The sequence below is a fragment of the Passer domesticus genome, chromosome 1, assembly GCF_036417665.1.
Source record: "Passer domesticus isolate bPasDom1 chromosome 1, bPasDom1.hap1, whole genome shotgun sequence".
In the NCBI taxonomy this organism is placed as follows: Eukaryota; Metazoa; Chordata; class Aves; order Passeriformes; family Passeridae; genus Passer; species Passer domesticus.
In genome coordinates, this window is record NC_087474.1 from 49,543,847 (window position 1) to 49,565,078 (window position 21,232).

Sequence of the window (21,232 nt, forward strand, 5' to 3'; positions counted from 1 at the left end):
GGTCACCATGAAAATAGAGACTACACCCAAATTTGAATGTGCACTTTCATTCTTTGCTTGTGGCTACCATTTTGTCTTATACCTTGTTGTTTGACTGAACATTTGCGAAATGCTAAAACAGATTTTCAAATTGATGTGCATAAACTTATAAAGATATTTACATTTTTCCTGCAGTATTTAGCCAGTTTCACCATGAATTCCTAAAGGATACTCAAATTCAAAATGTCCCATGGATTCTTAATCTTTAAAAGGCAGCTAAATTTTTTTTCACACTTTTCTACATCCATTTTGCTATTATTGCATGCACTACAAAAAAGAGAGGGCACTAAAAAGGCTTTAATCATCTCTGATGCACAGTGACATTTCTAAAAAATCACAACTATTGTTATTTAAAGGATTTTCCTTCACCTCAGTCTGCACCAAGTACAAACAGGTGCTTAGTAAGTGAACTCTCTAACCCTCTTCCATTCAATGAGTAATTTAGGAAGTCATCTAAATATCCAGATGAAACCATACACAAAAGTACTTCAACTTGAACTATATTCAAGAGAAAAAATTTCCTTTGTTTTGCATTACAGTTAGAACAAAATCAGAAATGGTCCAGCATCATGAAGCCTAAAATATTTTGTCAAATCTTCTAATAAAAAGGGCTACATCTGAGGAGAGCTAACATTTTTCCATACATACTGCATGGAAAACTTCCATATTAAATTAATAACTTCTTGTGACAGCCAAAGAAATACTTAGACTAAAAGAAAAGCAGCAAAGAATCCTATCTCAGAAAGGTTATGAGATATTTGATGCCCTTATAACCAAAGCCATTGAAACTAAGACATTGCTTAACTAAGCCAAATATTTGTTTATTTTAGTATAATTCACTGGTACAAGAAACACACAGAAAAGTTTGACTGTTTGTTTTCTTATAGGATTTTAGCAACAGAGAATTATTGGACTGGATGGATGGCAGCAGGACACTGTAGGTAGCTTTACCTCATGCTTCAGTTGGTTTTGCCTGCAGAAGAGACTGGACAGAAAGGTAAATGTTTCTTCCTTGGATGGGGATACCATCAGGAAATTTGAAAGTTAAGGCAAGGGTTGGCAAGGCACTGCATCAGAGTGGAAGTGCTGGGAAGCAGTGGGAAGCAGCTGGGAAATTTATGCTGCTCCAGGGAGAACTAAGAATTTAAGAGAACATCTAAACATTTGTACTCCAACAGAAGCAGTATGGGAAACAGAGGATAAACTGGAAGCTCTGGTCTCATCCCAGAGCTGTGGGGACACTGGCCCTGTCACCAGGATGCCCCTGCCCCCTGAACTGCAGAGAGCTGTTCTTCAGTGTGGATCCCTCAGACCTGGGTTGTAGCTTCTCATGCAGAGCTCTGAGCATAACAAAACATAAATGTTCAGTTGTGTTCTGTTATGCTCTATTCTATTCTGTTCCCTTCTCTTCTCTTTCATTATATTCCACTCCCTGTGCTCACCATGAGTCAAATAACTGCGCTAATATTTGTCTGAAATGCCAGTGGTCTCTGAAAGACATACAACGCAAACTTTACAACTGGAAACAGGATTTCATTTTATTTTTCTAACCCCGTTTCAAAGACCATGCTCACAAGCATTAACACAATGTGTACATGCAGCCAGGAGCAGGACAATGCATTCTTCAGTTTGGCTTTAAAAAGTATCCCCTGCAGTCTGGCAAGAGCAATTAACAGAGCTATAGTGTTTAAAAGGCATTTGAATAATGTTTTTAATACCATACTTTAAGTTTTGGTCAACCCTGAATTGGTCAAGCACTCTTTTGCTCTTTTGAAGGAAAATAAACAGCAGTGAGTGAAAGGTGAGGGGACCCTTATTGGCCACTAGAGAAGGGCCACCATGTCACCATGCAATGTCACCTTTATGAGAAGGAAAAACCTGAACCTTTTCGCTGTTTTAGAAGGTTCAGGGAGAAGCTGGCATCACAGTGACGTAACTCTTCAAAGGTATGCTCACAAAGATGATAGCCCAGCTTTGACACAGGACTGTCTAGAAACATAACTCTGTATATACTACATATAAACACCAAGGCTCATTTTAGCCTTATAAATGCATTACTATGAAGAGTTAAATTTGTTTTTTCCTGTCAGTAATGTTGACTCTTTGATAGGTGCACTTTCTAATCAGAGAACACTAACCTTTGGCAGAGAGGAAATAAGAATTTACTCACAGTAAGACTCCACTTGCCATGCCTAAAATAAAAAATACAAAATGCATCATCTTCACCCAGACTTCTGAGAAAAAGCAGAATAAATTGAACTGAGTCTGGAAGTAACTGCATCCTTAATATATTCTATTTCAGAAATTCAAGAAAACAAATACCAGTGAGGTTTTCAGGCTTCAAATGAATGGCACATAATCAACACCTATAGTTTGAAATCTGCTTAATTTTTTTCATTTCATGAGGAAGAAAACCCAAACCTACCTGATTTCTCTAGTGAATAAGTCACCATGGACAAAGGGATCAATCACTACTTACAGGAATGCAAGAAAATAATTCTGGGCATGGCCATCATGAGCCTTCATTCAGGCAAAATTATTAAAGACAAGACTATTGTGATTAGACTGAAGTTTTAGACTGAAGTTTTTAACATTTAGTTACCTAAATGCTACCATTCTTACTTTGGGAAAAAGCACACTCTAGTTCTTCTTCTGGTTTTGATATTTTCACATGGTTATTGAAGTATATGTCTTAAATCTCCATCTTCCTATTAACTGGTTACAGACCACTGTAAAATGATCCCTGTTGTGGTGTGTGTGCAGTTGCTGGAAAATCGATTAGAAAACATTAGTCTGCTATTTTTACACAACAACCATATCTGACTTTAAAAAAACACTCATGAAACCCTGCAAGGTTTTATAAAATTTGGCCATAAATTCTATTTATATACTAGGGGATTGTTTTTCTTCATTTCACAGCAAAAAATAATTAAAATAACCTTTACAAACAAGCCAGCTGCTTATATCCTTCTAAAGGAAATGATGAATTATTAAAAAAAAATTCAGGTGTAATTTAAAATTCTGTAGGAATATGACTTAAAAAGCTGATGCGTCATTTATTCATACAAAATATACTTGTTTTTCTCTGACTGACTGTCATGGTTTAACCTCAGCCAGTAACGAAGCCCCACACAGCTGTTCACTCACTCCCTCACCACAGGACTGGGGAAAATAATGGTAGAGTAAAAGGTAGAAAACTCATGGGTTGAGATAAAGATAGTTTAATAACGAAAGCAAAAGCCCCAGGCAGAGCAAAACAAAAAATTCTATCACCACTTCCCATGGGCAGGAAGGTGTTCAGCCATCTCCAGGAGAGCAGAGCCCCATCACGTGTGATGGTTACTTGGGAAGACAAACACCATCGCCTCAAACATCTCCCCAGACATCGCTTTTTCTTTCTTCTCCCTACTTTATATACTGAACAAGATGTCACACAGTCTGGAATATCCTTTTGGTCAGTTTGGGTCACCTGTCGTGGCTGTGTCTCCTCCCAGCCTCCCATGTAGCACCAACTTTCTCATCAATGTGGCTGTACAAGAAACATAAAAGATCTTGGATCTGTGCAGGCCCTGCTCAGCAACAACAAAAACATCTCTGTATTATCAACCCTGTGTTCAACACAAATCCAAAACACAGCCTCACACCAGCCACTGTGAAGAAAATTAACTCTGCCACAGCTGAAACCAGCACACTGATTATATTTTCATTGCCAGCTAACAAAATGAACCTGTAAAGAATACACACAGTTGTTGCACTTCTCAAAGCTGTGGTCCTTGAGAATATCTGCCAGCAGTCTCATTACAATTACAAGAGGGAAAAAAAGGATTTTTAATTTTTTTACTGGGTGCAAAAAGTTGAGAGAGGAAAAAATCCCTCATATTGCATCAGATTAACACATAGATGAAGAATAAAATAAACTTTTTCCTACTAAAAATTGCTTTTATGTCAAATCTTTCTGAAATATTTGATTTAGAAAAAAATGTTAAAAATAGACGATAAATTATTTGGAAATATTTTTTTCTGTTTCAGCCTGAATCTTCTGATTTTAGAAGTTTATTACTTAAGGCATTAAAAAACCCAAACAACAAAACACAACTCTTTTTTGTTATTTTAAAATTTAAGTGGTATCGATACTAAAAGCAGCCTATGTTTGTCAATGATAACAACTGAAGGTAATAAATGGACTGAAGCTTGTTCTCACTTATTTTTCATGCCAAAATATATGAAAATGTATATAGAAACAATCACAATTGTTCTTTCCTGGAGAGGCCATGAAGAGGAAAAATCTGTACTGAGAATACTTCTAACGACAGAGGGTATTTTTGGTCTTAAATTACAAAACTCTTTAGTTAAATGACTAACATGACCTGAGACTATCTGGAGGATAAAAGGTGTCCATTTTCATGACCTTAAGAAAAAAAACAAATCTCGTCTGACAAAAAGGTAGAAAAAAATACACTAACAAGGAAGCAAACTTAGCAACAGAGCACAAATTCAAAGAGATCTTTAAAAGTTTGCAAAGAAAAAGTTCCCATTTCTTTGTCCACACGCTCCATAGTTTAGATATGAGAATTCATCCATGTACCTTTAATGTCAGAAGAAGAATATCAAGCTATGTTTGCCACTGATGAGCTGTGAAGATGAGGCTAAAAATCAAACACATAGGCACATATACACAATAGGTACAGAAGTTCCCAGGACGGAAATACTGACATTTAAGAGATTAGGGGAAAAACAGCTGGATGCTTAGCAGAACTCTTTACTATCCAATCCACTGACACTAGGAAAGTTTTTGTAGCTCACAGCAGCCTCTGCTAAATGATTCTTTTAGTTCTGTTTTCCCCCCACATTACAATCCCTGTATGGTCAAAGAACTGTCACTTACAGCAAGTTCGTAAAGTTTCTAGAAATATTACATGATTCCACAAAATTAACACTTCAAAATTCTTCCTTTCTGACAGTGAATATTTATTATGAGGTTTCATCACAGACAGAAAAGTCTGACCAGAAAACATAGTGGCACATTTATTGTAAGTAATAAAATATCACAAGAAGAGCTAGGAAATTTTATGCAGATTACTGGACTACAGAAGTACCTTCACCATTTAGGCAAACATTCACACATGTACCAAAAGTGTAAGAGCAGAAATATGTATGCATAAATGTGTTAACATGTTATTATCTACTTTATTTACCATAGGGAGTAATACACTATATACTTTTCAATAGGAGTCATGACACTTCAAGGGACCTTTTTTATGCTATGTGCTGATGAAACAAAATGTTCAGGGTATACATTTGAATCTGGACATATGAAACTTGATAAGATTCAACAAAAGGGTAATAAAGCAGCTTTCTCATCTACCTTAAACAGTCATTTTGGTATTTGGATGCAACAGATTATCCTGGAAAATACAGAATTTTTTCTTTTAAGTGTCTATGGCAACCATGGGGCACAGTGAGACATGGATAATTAGTTAGTTAGTGCCTATAGCATGAAACCAAGCTAAGCAGATTTCAAATACGTAAATTTCCTAGCAGCTAAATATAGCTGAATGCAGAATGAACTGTCAAAATAAACTGTGTTTTAACTCAAAGTCACCACAGGCAAACAAGATAAACTACAGCAACCAAGAGATCTGTTCAGCCCACAGGTTTTACCACTTCAATACTTCCTAATCAGTTCTTGCAAATATTCATTTGGCTCACCCCTTAAGAGCACCTCCAAATTTTATTTTAGTTTTTGTAACATGATTCCATGACCAAAATTTCATTCACTTTACTATTTGTAGAGTAAATGCTCACCATAAAAATATTCATTATTTCATGAATAACCACAGGACTGTGGTTACTATTTTCCTTTATTTTCCCTCCTTCTCTAGAGAGAGTGACCGATCAGAAAATGGAGACAGTTACATTTGACATAGCAATAGATGTAATTGAGCTAACAGCTGAAAAAGAACAGATTTGCAAATACAGGTCATGTCACCTTTGTTCAGTCCCACTGCTTCCTAAGTATTAGAAAATAGAGCTGGTCAGTAAATGTAAACAGCTTGGCTTGCAGCCATTTATGGACCTTTATAATTGTTTCTGCCTTGAGTATATTGAATATTTGCGTGGCTTTCTGCCATCCCCAGGTGTTTGTTTTTTTCAAGTATATCCTACAATTCAGAAGTGAGTCATTGGGAATTTGAAAATTTTTACTATCAAATGTGCAATTGCATTAAAAAGATGTTTAGATCCAGAAAATCAGCACAACCATATAAAAACTCCTCTATGAATAAAGGTATAATGAGTGTTTTCCTCTCATAGGATTTCATGACCAGAAGGCCTCTCACAGCTACCTTGAAAAGCATAGCCAAAGTCTATGCAATAATAAGCTTTTTGTCCTTTTTTTTGTAGGCATTTATCTGCCACAGGATGGAGATTAAAGGAACTATTCATATGGCAATGATCCTGCAGGAGCTTATTATGATCTTCAGGAATCAGTAGTAAAAGTACTATATTGTAGTTTTCATGGCCTCCAGATGCCACGTCTTTGCTGCCTGTCTCAAAAATTCATACAAGTGAACATGGTGGAAGATCCATGTCATGTGCCATTGCTCTCGATTTTCAAAAGAGCATGAATAAAATTCGGCCATCAGTTTTCATTTAACTGACTTCAGTGGATATTTTGACTTTGGTTATATTGCTTTTTTCTTTGTGACTTACTTTTAGATGTATGATGTTACTTCAAGTGTAAAGACCCTCTTCCCCTTTATGATTTACAAAATTCATAATTTTAAGATAAAAGCTGAAAGTTTCATTGACCAAAAAGTGTTTTCTATGTTATATAATAATCTATTTGCTGTGATTTTTCAAGCTTATTTTGCTCATGCAATTTCTGCATTAATGTAGCTATTAAGCAAGTCCTTTACCCAATTGTAATTTTTTTAAAATAAGATATAATCAATTTTCCACTATAGGAAAAAGAAAAAAAAATCCTTCTGAACCTTTTTGTAGAGTAAAGCCATAGTTATTTTTTGGTGATTTCTGATAGAAGATATCCCCACAGATCTCATTTGCACAAAATACAGAGATGAAATTTAAAATAAAAGATTTTAGACTTCAAGAAAACAAGCACTAAAAGAAGAAGGTTTGGTAATGTTATTAACTTCTTCAGGGTACAGATGTGAAGTCTAATTGCTCTCTGGAAAACACACCTCTTTTTAAACTCGATTTGCTGGGCAAGGAAGGACATGGATTTCACCTGTACAAAATAGTTAAATGTGTATCTTGTATACATATACAAACAGAATAGGAACCAGAAATATGGCAATTAGTGACCTGATGTTTGAATAAGCAGTTCAATATGAGGAAAGCATTTTTCTTAAAGGTCTGAGGCCAATGACCAGGTTGCAGCAATGTTCAAGGAAAGATTTTTAACAGTCAGTGTGCATGGCTTTCCATTTAAACCTTCCATGCAATGTGGGAAAATCTGAATTTTGTATATGAAGATATCTAATTAAAAGAATACACTAATTTATTGAACTGAAAGGAAAATTATAATTGTGATATATTGGGCAGCCTTTTATTTAGGTAATAGTTCCAAAAATCGGGGCAGATTTGAGTAGAAGCCTGTTTGTTAATCAGGCTTTTAAAATTAGTGATTATCTAAATGGTTAGTTCCTTAAATGACAGAAGGATTAATCTGCAAATAACACTGGTTAATGGCAGTGCTTATATTTATATGCTAATATATGCACTTCTAATCATAAGGTTAAAAACTTGGCCTCTGCCAAAGGACACATCTACATGGAAAGGTTCAGCATTTACACCTGGCTCCAAATAATTCATTTGAAGACAAGCTGGGAATTTGTAAACAGTACTGCCTGGTTACAGTATTCATACCAAAGGGCTGCCTTCCTCTCTCTTTATACAATTATTTTTTAGTTTTTCTTCTCAGCCACTCTGCTGCTCTCTACTGATACCATTTTGGGAGCAGCCCAATTCCTGCATGTAAAAAACACACTTCATTGTAGCAGAGATGTTGAAAGAAAAGTCCCTTTACACATAAAACCCGAATATATTACTTTAAATCTTACAATAAAAAAATCTCCAGTGATTACTGACATAATTTCTAATACAAACAGACCAGTAATACACTATCAGTAAAATTATGAAATTATATATCGCCACGTTATTCTGTGAAGACACATTGTATCAGTATTTTTACAGTTCCATACTTTGTGTTCTTGTGTTCTTTCTTCTTCTCCTCCAAAAGTTCAGCAAGCAAGCAACTTTTCATCAAACTAAAATAATTTTGTCAACAAGCCATGTTTTACTTTTTCTCACATTTACTTTAAACCTCTAAAAGTATCTTGTTGCAGACCTACAGCATTTTGTCTATTCATTCCATCAAAATGTAACATTTTTAATGTGTAAATATTGCAGTAAATGTCGTGGAGTTTCTTGTTTGATTCTGCTACATTTTATTCTGTTAAAGAGAGCTATATTTGACAGTAAACTAGGCACTGTTTTTTTGTATCAAATGCCTGAATTTATATTTGATGTACAAGCAAGGAGGTATACTTAGAAGCAAGTATTTTTTATGATGGAAAATTAACCATGCTGTAGTGTTTGGTGTACTTAAAAGAGCACGTAAAACATTTTAGCAGTATGATGGTAAACACTTGTTTATTAAGAGCCATGTATTAAATAATCAGAGTTGTGCTTAAAACTTCAGAAGCTCAATTCTCTTTGAGTAAGAATTAACTTTAGAATAACCTACAGTTCCTCTGGCAACAGATATCACAGAAACATGAAACAGTTTGGGTTGGAAGGGACCTTTAAAGGCCATCTTGTACAATCCATCTGCAATAATCTGAGATGTCTTCAACTAGAGCAGGTTCCTCAGAGCTCCAGTCAACCTGAGTTTAAATGTTTCCAAGGATGGAGCATCCACCACCTCTGTGGGTAAAGCATTAGAGTGTTCTAGAACCCTTATGGTAAAAAACGTCTTCCTTATATCTAATCTAAGTTGACCCGCTGTTAGTTTAAAACCATTACGTTTTGTCTTAGTGCAATAGGTTCTGCTCTGGTATTTTTGCAAATATTTGTAACAACCATGTGTATTCCCAGTGTAGGAGCACCAATACCATAGCAAGTTTGATTTGATTTTTCAACTAAGTTCCAGCTGTTGAGAAATTCTCTGTGATTCAATACACAGTTTTAAAACATTTACTGTATGGAAATAAGAAAAATAATATCAAAACTCTATTCCTCATGGTTCCATTGGTGTTGAATGAAAGTATGGAGTCTTTTGACTATCTAATAAAAAAAAAAAAAACCAACAAAAAACAAAAAAACAAAAACAAACAAACAAACAAAAAAAAAAACCAAACCAAGTGAAATTACAGCTGTTTTTGCTAGTCAGGATGGCAAAAACAACTTATGTCACCCAAGGAAGTCAGTGATGAGTCTTCCACATTTTATTCTAAAGTCTGGTTATTAAAAGAAAAATCTCAAATAATATCTTACAGCTAAAATACCAACAAATCCAAGATACTGCCTAAAAAGTACATAGAAATAGCATATCATAAACTCAGTTTTGCAGGTTTGATGACTTAAGCGCTGGCTGGATTGAATTGAAGGAACAGCATGATTTATTAAAGCATTATCAGTTCTGCTCTTAGCTATGGTAGCACTTGTACTGTTGCTCACCCAAATTTCTGAAGAAATGCTGAAGTCACATTCAAATACTTAAGGAAATATCTCAGACAAATGTGTCAGATATTTAGACAATCTGAGCTATTCTGATAGAATTCTTATTTACTGCTTTGATTTTATCTCTCGCACCAGGCAATAAATTATATCCTGTTTCCATTTTATCTCTCAAGAACCAGCATGACATTTTTTTGAACATGATCTATTCCTCAAATGTCCCAATCAAACCTATACAATAGCCAAAGCCTTCTACAACAAAAACCATGAAGATGAAAAGGAGCAATTTCAAAGCACTATTGCAAATTCCAATGTTGCATCTTCCAGAGAAAAACAAACTATCAACTCAGAATTAAAGTTCCAACAGATATTTCACGAAGCCCTAGGTAACACAGCTATCAATCCTTGACCCAAGGTCAGGATTGCCAAAGTCTTTGACATTCGAATTTAATCCAAAATTTGAAGTGAGTTTTTACTTAAGGGAGAAAAAAAAAAAAAGGATCATCATGGAAAAACTTACAGTAGGAGCAACCGTAGACTTCAATTCTTAACCCAATTTGGCCCTCTCCATTCCAGTCCAAAGGAACTATCCTTACATAGCGAGCAATAACTGGATGTTGTAGATCATGCCGGACCACACTGTCAGAATTTGTATTTCCAGGAAATGCCTAAGGGAAAGAAGGAAAAAAATACCAGTTTTAGTGCCTATATGGTTGGCATCTGAAGAAACATATATCAAATCCTATAATAAGTATCAATAATGGAACAAAAAACCAAATAATAAGGACTACTATTGCAAACTATAATCATCAAAATATTGAAAGAGATAAAATTTAAGATGGTCTTTTGCTTACAGTTGTAGGAGTAGCTAATTACATACTGAGACACTAGTTATTCAAAAAATATATCTTAGAAGAAGAATTATCTTGTACCATGCATAGTAGACCCAGGTAGTGGTAGATGTAAGGAAAATGCACAGGATCCATTCATTGGTGGATACACAAAATTAAAACATGTTAATTTTTTTGTGCTGCAACTACTGATGTGTTAAACAATGATGATGGCACTCCTCACTTCATAAACAAGTTAGTAAGAGCTATTAATTGGTGTCTTTGAAGTACTTCTATATTTGGGTGCTATAAGGAAATAAACAGTCCTCTCTTCTGAGCTGAAGAGAAGACAAGGGAAGGATACACTGAACAATGACAAAACATCCTGCTGAGCAGCTGCCTGCTTTCTTAATCTTGTTCTAGGAATCAAAGAACTTCATGAAGGGAATAAAAATTTTGATTCCTTTAAAAATGTATGTTTTACTGAGTCTGCAAGATAATGCTCCATAGTTCAAGAGTAAATTCCATTTGGAAATGTTTTAATTTTATGATACTTGGTATAATCTTATCAAAACCCTACTAAATGTAGGTTTGCTAGTTGTTTGGGTTAGAGTTTATTCATACCTTTTTTAAATTTCCTAGAAGTGTTATGGTCAGAGGAAGCTGAATATAGGAAAACATGATATTTTCTACATAATTTAATTAAATTATAGATGAAAAAATTTCTCAAAATCAAAAGTATTTTCTATAGCTCTCCAAACTTTTTACCCTGACTTATGCTTTACCAGTCCTTTGTCAGAAAGAGAGCTGATCCCAGCAGGTACCTGGCATTTCAAGGGTTCCTATTGCTATATGAATCAGTAACCTCTGCTGAATGCATAAACATAGTCAACAGAGAATAAGGGAGTCCCAGATTAATAAAACACATTCCATTTAGTCTCCAGCAGAAGAGTATCTTTTAAACACAGCCTTCATTTAAATAAATGGGAAACAGTAATACATGCTTTGTGTAGAATGCAAATACCAGGCCAAAATCTATTATTGCAAGAGTGAAAAATCAATTTACAGGACCTTGCGAATTATGCACAATGTAAAATCTTCTTTTCTTGCAAATAGGATTTAAAAGTATAATTTAGACCCACAATAACAGAAGATGATTTTTTTTTTATATAACAGGGAGTGAATCTCTGGCTAAAAAAAAAAAAAGAGTTTTACAATAAGAAGCCTCTTTGTAAAACCATTTTTTTCAGAAAAAAAAATGCAAATACCTATATAAATTAGACAAGTTTTTCAGATTATTAATCTCATGAAGTCACTTAAATATTATTGCCAGATATCATGCTTTTTCTGTAACCCAAACTGGGGAAATGACCAAAATGCCTCACTTATCTGTAAAATACTGTCTCATGAGCCCAACTCCAAAATTCTTTGTTCTATAAACCATTTCTCTGTGTGTATTGGATACTGACTTCTGTAAACCACTTTATATTTCAGCTCACATTGCAGCAAAAAGACTGGGAATGTTATTAGCCACAACCACTTTTCTCAAAGGGAATGCTCCACAGGACAGCAACAGAATATGAACAAAAAAAGATAAGAAAATAAGTCCCCAAATACTTTCTAAGCAGTGGTTTTGAACATATATTAAATGTAGCTTTCAAACATATTCAACAAGATTTTTGTCACTCCTTAAGAGGAAACTCTGTTTAGCTCCAAATAATTTTCAAACTTTACCAGAGCAGGTTTATAGGACAGATAACATATTTTAGCAGGCCAACTAATACAGTTTAAAATTAATAAATTAAATAAATAATCAGTAATTCAGCAGAGTTTGCAGGAAAAATTGTGTGATTTTAAAATTTCACTTTGGCTTTATCCACCCCACTGCTTCAGCCACCCCACTGTACATGGGGACACTGGAGAGACATTCAGTTTAATTATCTTTGCACAACTAAAGAACCTGGAGAAAAGTGAAGGTAAGGGTTTGGAAATCTTGGAAGCAAAGCTAGGTAAAGTTAAGATTCAGACTCAATTTTTTATCCTGTACTATCCTGTAATTAAAGAACAACTACATTCTAATCAATAATTAAAAATTGTAGAGCTAAATTATAAATTCACATAAGTATTGTAATGAAATAGCACACAGCTTAACAGTAGCATGTAAGTAGAAGTGGCCAAAATGTTCCTAACTTCCTGTTAGGAATAAGACAGTTTGCAATCATTTTGCAGTACTCAATTCTATGGACAAAGAAAGAACATTACAAAATCTCCTTTTGAGAAAATGCTTTCTACAATAAAGGGTCAAAAAAAAATTTTCAGCATTAAAGAATTTATCTCTGAAATAAAGAGGCACAGAAATGCCTGAAATGTTAGGTGAACAAAAGTGGACACTTTCATATTTTAACCAAAGAGTAAAATACTGGAAGGATGGTGGTTAGATCCTCAACCGGATAAACAAAAAGATATTTGCAATCTCTCGGCTCTCTGTGAAGCATCCCATATTTCATTGAAAAACATCATCACCTACATACCAGAGAATCTAACTTAGTTAAGGGGAAAATTAATTCTTCACCTCACTTAATTCAGGTGAAGAATTCTCTATCCAAATTAATTATCTATTCAGAGACGAGTACGAAAATTGCTTCAGTGTAGGCTCTTTCTAGGATGATGTAAAAATAGGGCAGTGCATGGAACAGGAGAATGATATTTCTTTTCCTAAATGAGGAACTACTAATTTTTTTTCATAGCTTTCTTTAATTACTAGTACTTTTTTCACCACTTTGATTTTTTGCTCACTGTTATACTCTTGATAGTTATTTTTTGCCTTTTTATCAAAGCAAGAAATAATTTATGTCTCTGAATTTCTGAAAAAAAAAAGTCTATGCTTCCAGCTTTATTTTGACACTGCAATAGTTAAAACAGTACAGAGTCTGTGTTCACTGGTACTATAGCTCTATAAATGGCAGAAATAGGAAATAGAAGTACCATTATAAAATATGGAAACATCCACAGGCAGGCAGAAAACGTCTTCAGGAAACATAACTGGGGTTTTCTTTGTGACTCCAAAGTGAGCTAAGCATGGAGCTGACTAATCCTTGAATTTTTTATTTTATAGAAAAACCCCCAAATTCCAAACCAAATAATTTTTTTCAAAAATTAACAGGATTACAAAAGTGAGATGTTGACAGTTTTTATTATGGCTGCCAGCCCTCTGAGTGCACAAAAAATTGAAAATCTGGGAACTGTTTTACACTTGAGTTTTCAGGAATCTGGACCATCAGTGAGCAGAGCAGGGCTGGCTAGGTACTGGAAGTTCTCCACCAGCAGTGCAGTGGAATGATGTTTGGCACTGCAGGGCAGATCAAATTCAAGGGCCATAGAATAATTCACATCATGAATTGGCTCTGCACAAGCTGACTGAAATCCGCAACAGATTTCAGAGAAGACAAGATGTTTAACAGATTTCAGAGAAGACAAGATGTTTAACAAATTTGTTCATACTTTACTACTTGGACTTTTAAGAAAAAAAGACAAAACCTGAACTTCACCAATTCCTTTTTGCTGGTGAAGATTTGATTAATACCTATGAAAACCCAGCCCAACTGTGTCATGCAAACTACAAACAGCAAGAATAAGAAGACTGGGTAAAGGAGAATGTATGAGATTAACTTCAAGAAGAAGGAAAAGAAAAGGTATAAAACAGATATGGTAGGAAAACAGGTTGCAGGAAGAAAGTAAATAAAGAAAACGGAAAATAAAGAAAAAAATCAGAAAGTAACAGATCTACATTTTAGCTCAGTTTTGACAGGCTGCTGTACTGTGGGGAGTAAAAATAAGTCATAGGAAGCAGTAATCTTTTACTTTTACTTGAAGAAACATTTTTGCATTCTCTCCATTGAATAGCACAATTAGTAACACTACAATTTGCATATTCTACTCTTTCCCTAAAAACAAACATGTTCAAAGCAAAACAATATTTCTACAGCATCCTGCAAAATCACCTCACAGAGAAGTGCATTTGAATAGGAAAAAAAAAGTATCTAAAAGTAATTAAAAGCTATAGCAGGTATTTCCCTTATCCCAAATGACGCAATCCTCAAATGATTCACCAGGTGCTGAATTTCATCTTTGAGATTTGTGGTTATAATATGACCAGAGCTCCTAAGGGCTCATGATTAACAACAAATGGGATCAACTAAACATTATAATGCTGAAGATGAGCATTATATGAGGTGAGCTCATATGATCTTGATTTATTATCAGTGCTAGCACTAAATCCCAATTTCAGTGGCTATCCATATACTTCTCTTAACCACATTGCTCTCTTATTTCTCTCTTTTATGTAAATGTGTGTATACATACATACATATATATATATATATATATATATATATATATATATATATATATATATATAACCCAAATGTTATGTGTGTAGTGCTAAAAATTTCTGGAAAACAACTCACATACTCAAAGTAAGGAACATCTACTTGCAGGCTTTCACTAGAACTGAGTACACTTTTTTTTGTCCTATGCTCAAAAACCTTTCTTAGCATCTTTTAATCACATCCATCTTTTTGTTCACCTTACACCTCTATATTCTCTACTGATCCCTAGGAAGTTTACTTTCAAGATCAAATTCTCTCTTTGTATGCTGAAAACATATTCTAACCATGTATTAATCATAATTTAATGAATAATATAATGGAATTATCCTAACATGCAATGACTAAAGCCAAAAGCTTATTTGCTGCCTTTTAGCCTTCCACATTTCAAAAAAAACTCAAAATGATTTAGCAACATAACATTATTGATCTTTATTAAAAAAATACATCAACATTTTACAGCATCTTTTATTCAAAAAGAACTCAATCTCCTCTACTGGAACTTTGCTTTTTCGGTATCTTAACAAAAATCTCCAGAAATTTCTAATTTTCATAAAATTTTAAGGAATATTGTAATTTTTTATTCATAGATAACTTGTAAGGATTCAGTTCTGTATAATATTCCTAGAAAATATTTTTAAAACTTAAAGACAGAAAATTAAAGAGTATGATATGATACCTGATCATAATGTTAGATACTTGAAAGAAAAATTACAAATATGAGCTTCATTATCAAATCTGTGAGTTTTAATATATTGATGTTTGCAGTTTTTCTTTTAAAACCAGAAACAAATGAAACTCCTATACACAAACAAACAAACAAACACAAACCAAAAATCCCCACACCCTCCCAACTACTGCACCCAGAATGTGACTTAGTAACTGGATGGCACTGTTGTAGGATATTACCATTGTTTAATTTACTTTGAGTAATGAAGCCTAAACAAATGAAGAACTCCCTATCCATCTTGCTCATAAATCCCAAACACAAGAATTAAGTGCTTTTCTCTTACTTCTACGTACAATTGTGCATCCTTTATTTATGCACAGAAATATCACCAAATTATCTGAATTTTGCTAGGGAAACTGACTTCTTTTAAGCACTGGACAGAAACCCTTTGTTGACTTTGTATTATTGGAATACTTGATTCAGGATATCTGACAATGCACTTGTGTACATACTGAAGGGTTTTGCTTGTTTTTCTTTTACCCAGAACTCCATTTAATAACCCTCTTCCCTTGACCTTTAGACTCATGAACAAGGGACACAGACATATGGATGCTGTTAAATTTTACTTTATGGGACATCACAACATCACAGCAAAGGCACTGACAGTGTCACATTTCTCTGCATCCTGAAATTGAATACACTATTCTAGAGATGTGTGAAATATCTCAGTGGCAAAGATATTCTTCCCTTTTTGGTGAAAACACCAAACATAACATGCAAAATTTCTAAAACAGATATTAACAAAGCTCCTAAATTATTTTCTAACTTGTATAATGAAGAAGAAATTTCATCCCTTACGCTGAACCACATAGGTTCTGTTCCACTTGACATAAAATGGAAACAATCCTAAAATTCTTTTAAACCTAAGCTGTACACAAAAAAATTATTAAAATATAATTAGGGTTGTAAAGTCAACACTGCTAGTAGAAGTTATGTTTCCTGCAGAGTCTTAATAAATTCCTGAATATTATTTTGATATTAATTTATGTACATAATTACCTGCTATTAATTCTCCAGAGATTCATAGAGTTCCCAGAGAGAAAATTGTGATTATTCATCCTGATACACTAAACAACTGAGGCTGAAATATCTTGAGGTCATTTGTTTGTTTTTTTCATTTTTAACTATATCTAAATTCACGAGGAAGAACACATGAGCTTCACATGGAAAATTTTGCCAGTGGAAGCCTTTCCTAGTCTTTTGCAATTTGTTGCCAAGATTCAGTATCCAGCGTTTACACTTTGATTTAAATTGAGGAAAATATAACCTTCTCACCACTGAAAAACATTCCATCTTTGTTGTTAAGATCAACTGATTACATTATTAGTAAAAGCTTCTGAACACATTGGGAAGTAGTCATTTTCTTGCACTTAGTCTTAAACAAACTATACAGATTTTAACACTTAGACACTGCAGGACCCACTCCAGGAGCAGCATGGGGTTTCCTGATGAATAAGACTTTTATCTTTAAGATAGATCCTTCATTTGCATGAGAGAATGAGGTACACAATGTCCATGCCTGTGGACTGCCAAATGGGAATGGGCCATCTTCCATGAAATTAACAGGTAGAGAGTGCTCAACAGCACAAGTGCTGGATTCTCTTTGTGACAGCTCCTATGTGACACTAGACAACAAAGCTGCAAAAAAAATTTCTGTGGCACTTAGTATAGTTCCAGGGAGACACAAAATTATTAGGTAGTTTTTGACTTAATCTTTCACTGTCTCTGTTCCACATATAAAATATGGAGTAAAATTAAATTATTTTATGGTGTTGTAAAAATAAAATAATTCTTATTAACTTCTTTGTCAAGTATTCACATGGGTGTCTGAATTAGAAAGCTGAGCCTTTTGTGGTCAGTGAAGCAAAGTGGGAAATAAGAACTAAATTAAAATCTTGCCACTCTTCAGTTGCTGCACAGTGTAATAAAAATTTTTCTGGGTCCAATATAAATGCATTCTACAAAATAAAGAATGTGATCAACACCTTAGTTCCAAAAAGTTGCCCACTGACTGGTTCATGTTAAAAGAAAAAGAATACAAAAAATCAGTGTGAAATGGTTGTACAGACAGGATAAAACCTGCTTTTCTCAACAGAAATTCTGAGATTTTATTCATTAATACACAAAAAATTACTTCTGCTGCATTTCTGTAGAATGAGAGACAGGAAGAATGTGTTTGTAAAACATCTAAGTGCAATTGCAATCATTACTGAAATAATAATAGTAACAGCTCTCTGATTACTGGGTGCTGGTCCACAGAGCTCAGCAGTAACAGGAACTCTCACCTTGAGAAGAGAGGAACAAACACAGAGGAACTCAGAGAAGTCCTTGTTTTCTTTCCCTTTCTATTACTGATGTATTTAGAAATTTTTGCACACTTTGATGATTTTAAAGTAGCTTTTTAGTAATTTTCAGAGCAGTACTCCTTTGCATCACTCTTGTCTCAAAGCTTCTTGTATCACTTCTGCACAGCCCCTCTACTCTAATGGGTTACTGGCCACCCAAACTGTTGAGTCTTTTGCCACAGGGCGCACTTAGGAGAGGAAAGCACTAACTCAGCAGTGTCATTCCACACCCCTGATTTAGTGCTTCTGATTAAACAACTAAAACACCCTACAGGAAAAAGTACAAAGTCAAAATATGTTTTAAATATTGTTGAGAATCATCTGTCTTCAGTAAGGACATAGTAACTACAGAAAGCTTTTTAGCTCTTAATTAGTTAAATATCAATCTAAACAGCAATCGTTGCTCATAATAGAAAATACTAATTTGTGACTTCAGTTTATAACTATAAATAAAAGTTACTGCACTTGCTGGTTTTACAGTCATTTATTTTGAGCCATATGTAAATGAGGATGGTTAATATTTAAGATAAACTTTTCTCAGTTATGAATAGTTTTCATTGCTATGTTTCATTTGCAGAAGAGTCCAGAGACTGTTTTCCAGATCATTCCAATTCTGACTAGTCTGTTAGCATGCAAAAAATAACTGAAATAAAACTTTGTATATCTGAAATAGTTGCAAGAATACAATTGTAAACCAATCAGTGAAGAATAAAGTCTGGTTATTCTGTATTAATTGCTTCATATATAAAGTTAATATTGTATACTGAGATAAAATAAACTCTGAACACAAAATTTAAATAAACAGGTGCTTTTCTTTTATACTTTCAGTATCTATTTAATTCTGGGATTTTAGTTAATTGCAAATAGCACTTATATTCTTCACAATTCAGATAAGCTTCCCAGTAATGGGAAGTAAAACTAGATTAAAAAAAGCCAATAAGCTGTCTTTATACATGTTTCAGCTGTCCTTGAATAATATTAAAACACTTCCAAATTGATTTATAATTATAGAAACATAAAAATGATGCATTAGAAATAATTTTGAACATTTTGTTTTGTTTTTGCATGCTTCCAAGTTGCAAAGTTTATTAAATAAATGAAGTTCACATATATTAAGCCAAGATTTAGCAAAAAGTTACTAAAGAAGAAAAAGGGAAAATAGCACTATTGCCATCTAACACTAACATGTTTCAGTTTCTGGCTGTAGCTACAGTACTCTCATAATATGTCAAGATGAAAGAAAATAAAAGTAACTTATCTAAAATATTTCACATACATTAAAGTTAAGAATTCCAAAGGGTGATGCAGCTATCAATGTCAACTATGACACAAAACCTCACTAATCATTTTCCTTTCCTTTCCTCCTGTTTAACCTAGGCAGAGCCCATACTGTAAAAATCACCATCTTCATTAAGATCTTCCCGAAGAAGATTCACAAATTTAGAGCCTTCTGGTCTGTGAACCATGACAAGAGAAAAAAACTGCAACCAAAATGTAACTATGAGAAACATCAATGAAAAATGTGTAGATCCTTTCTAAAACTCAGTGGAAGTCTAAAAGAGAATCATAAGCAAAATGGAATGCAAGCAAACATAAAATTCTTGTCTCAGGAAGAATACCTGGAGTAGGATTCCTCAGAACAGTCCTTTCAAACTGATCAAAAGAATATTACTAAGAAATCCCCAAAGGCAGAATTACAGTGTGTGACAGGCTTCAAACATGCCAGCTTGTCCTTCAACTTGAATTCAATAGTTGCTCATCTTTCTAGGGACATAAGGACAGTTTTAACCACTTGGCTTTTTGAAATGATACCAAAAAAGCCACAAGAATATTTTACAAAGGAATGTGGAAAGAAATATATGAATTGTCAGAAGCTACCTCTTTCTTCAGGGATTTTTTTTTCTTTTCTCTTTTTTCATGCTAAGATGAGCATGACTGAAAGAATTTTGGGAGAAATGCAGAATTCTTGTGTTTCTGCTCAAGTCCATTCTCAATCTTCATATAAAAAGTGTGTAGTATCTATATGAGAAGTTCAGAGTAAGAAGTAATCTTTGATTTGAAAACCCTGTGAACTTAGTAAACTGTTAGATGTCTTAACAAAAGAGACCAAAATGGAATAAGAAATACTGAAGGTCCTATTTTTGCTTTAAAGTGTGTAATTTGATTTCATCCCATTCTCTCTTTTGCAACTTTGCAAAACTTTTCAGAAGTTTTACTTTTCCCTTTTGCAGAGATAATATGCATCTAGAATTTCCATATGTTGTTGTTTTGTTCAGGTTTGCCTCAACTACTACTCCAAAGGTAACTGTATGGACATCTTTTAGCTGAAATGGCTTCAAATGGCTGTAAGCATCTAAAAAAGGAGGATGTCCATAAATCAAAACCCTGTTTAATAATCACCAAATGTAAATCTAGTTTGAAATCAATAACTGAAAGAGGGAAGGGTTTTAAAATTTTGATCACCTGTCCACTTCTTTCCTTGCAATTCATTAAACAAGTAGTAAAGTGATGTAAAGGCCTAATTTTCTTTCAACAGAGACTCCCTAAATTTAAGCTGTGCTATCAATCTTAGGGGATTGAACATTTGAGTCGATTATTAGTCGTGTGCGCAAGAACTGGCAATTTTATCTGACTCAGATATTTCTGGTTTATTTATTTTTGGCAGCCACAATACCTGCTTCCCTGGCCAAGGAGGCAGTGACATTTTGAGTTTAGCATAACTTCATTGTACTTTTTTCTACCACTTAGCAGAATCGACAGCCTCCTCGGACACTAACTTAAAAGAGTTAGATGTCAGTAGAGCAACATTGTTATTAACATCTTCATGTGTCTTACTACTCATATAAAAGGAGAAGGTGGATTTTCTCATGTACAAAGATTTCCATTGCTTAGGTGCAATACTTATCTTGCATGATTCTGAGTGCCTGTGACAAAGATTTGCTACAGCACAGAGAAGGTGTTTGTGGTTCTGTTCCTATGCAAAAGCTCAAATTGATCAAGAAAAGGCTGGCAGATACTCAGTGAATCTGTACAATTTTTTTTTTCTGAAGCTACGTCACACTGACACTGCTGTTTTCCAGTACGGGAAAGTGTTGTAGCATCACCAGCTTTAGCAGAGGGAAGACACCATTACCTTGTTGCTATTAATCTGTTATATCCCTTTCTCTAAAACTAATACAAGAGAAACTAAAAACATCCTTT

The 21,232-nt window shown here is 34.1% G+C and overlaps 1 protein-coding gene across 2 annotated transcripts in view; it reads right to left on the reverse strand.

The window, feature by feature from the left end:
• Positions 1 to 21,232, reverse strand: part of CNTNAP2 (contactin associated protein 2) — a 1,014,456-nt gene that overhangs the window by 560,637 nt on the left and 432,587 nt on the right. For both annotated transcript variants that reach the window (XM_064419448.1, XM_064419458.1), the window contains one exon: positions 10,262 to 10,409. In XM_064419448.1, coding sequence (XP_064275518.1) covers positions 10,262 to 10,409 — 148 coding nt within the window. The remainder of the gene's footprint in view (positions 1 to 10,261; positions 10,410 to 21,232) is intronic.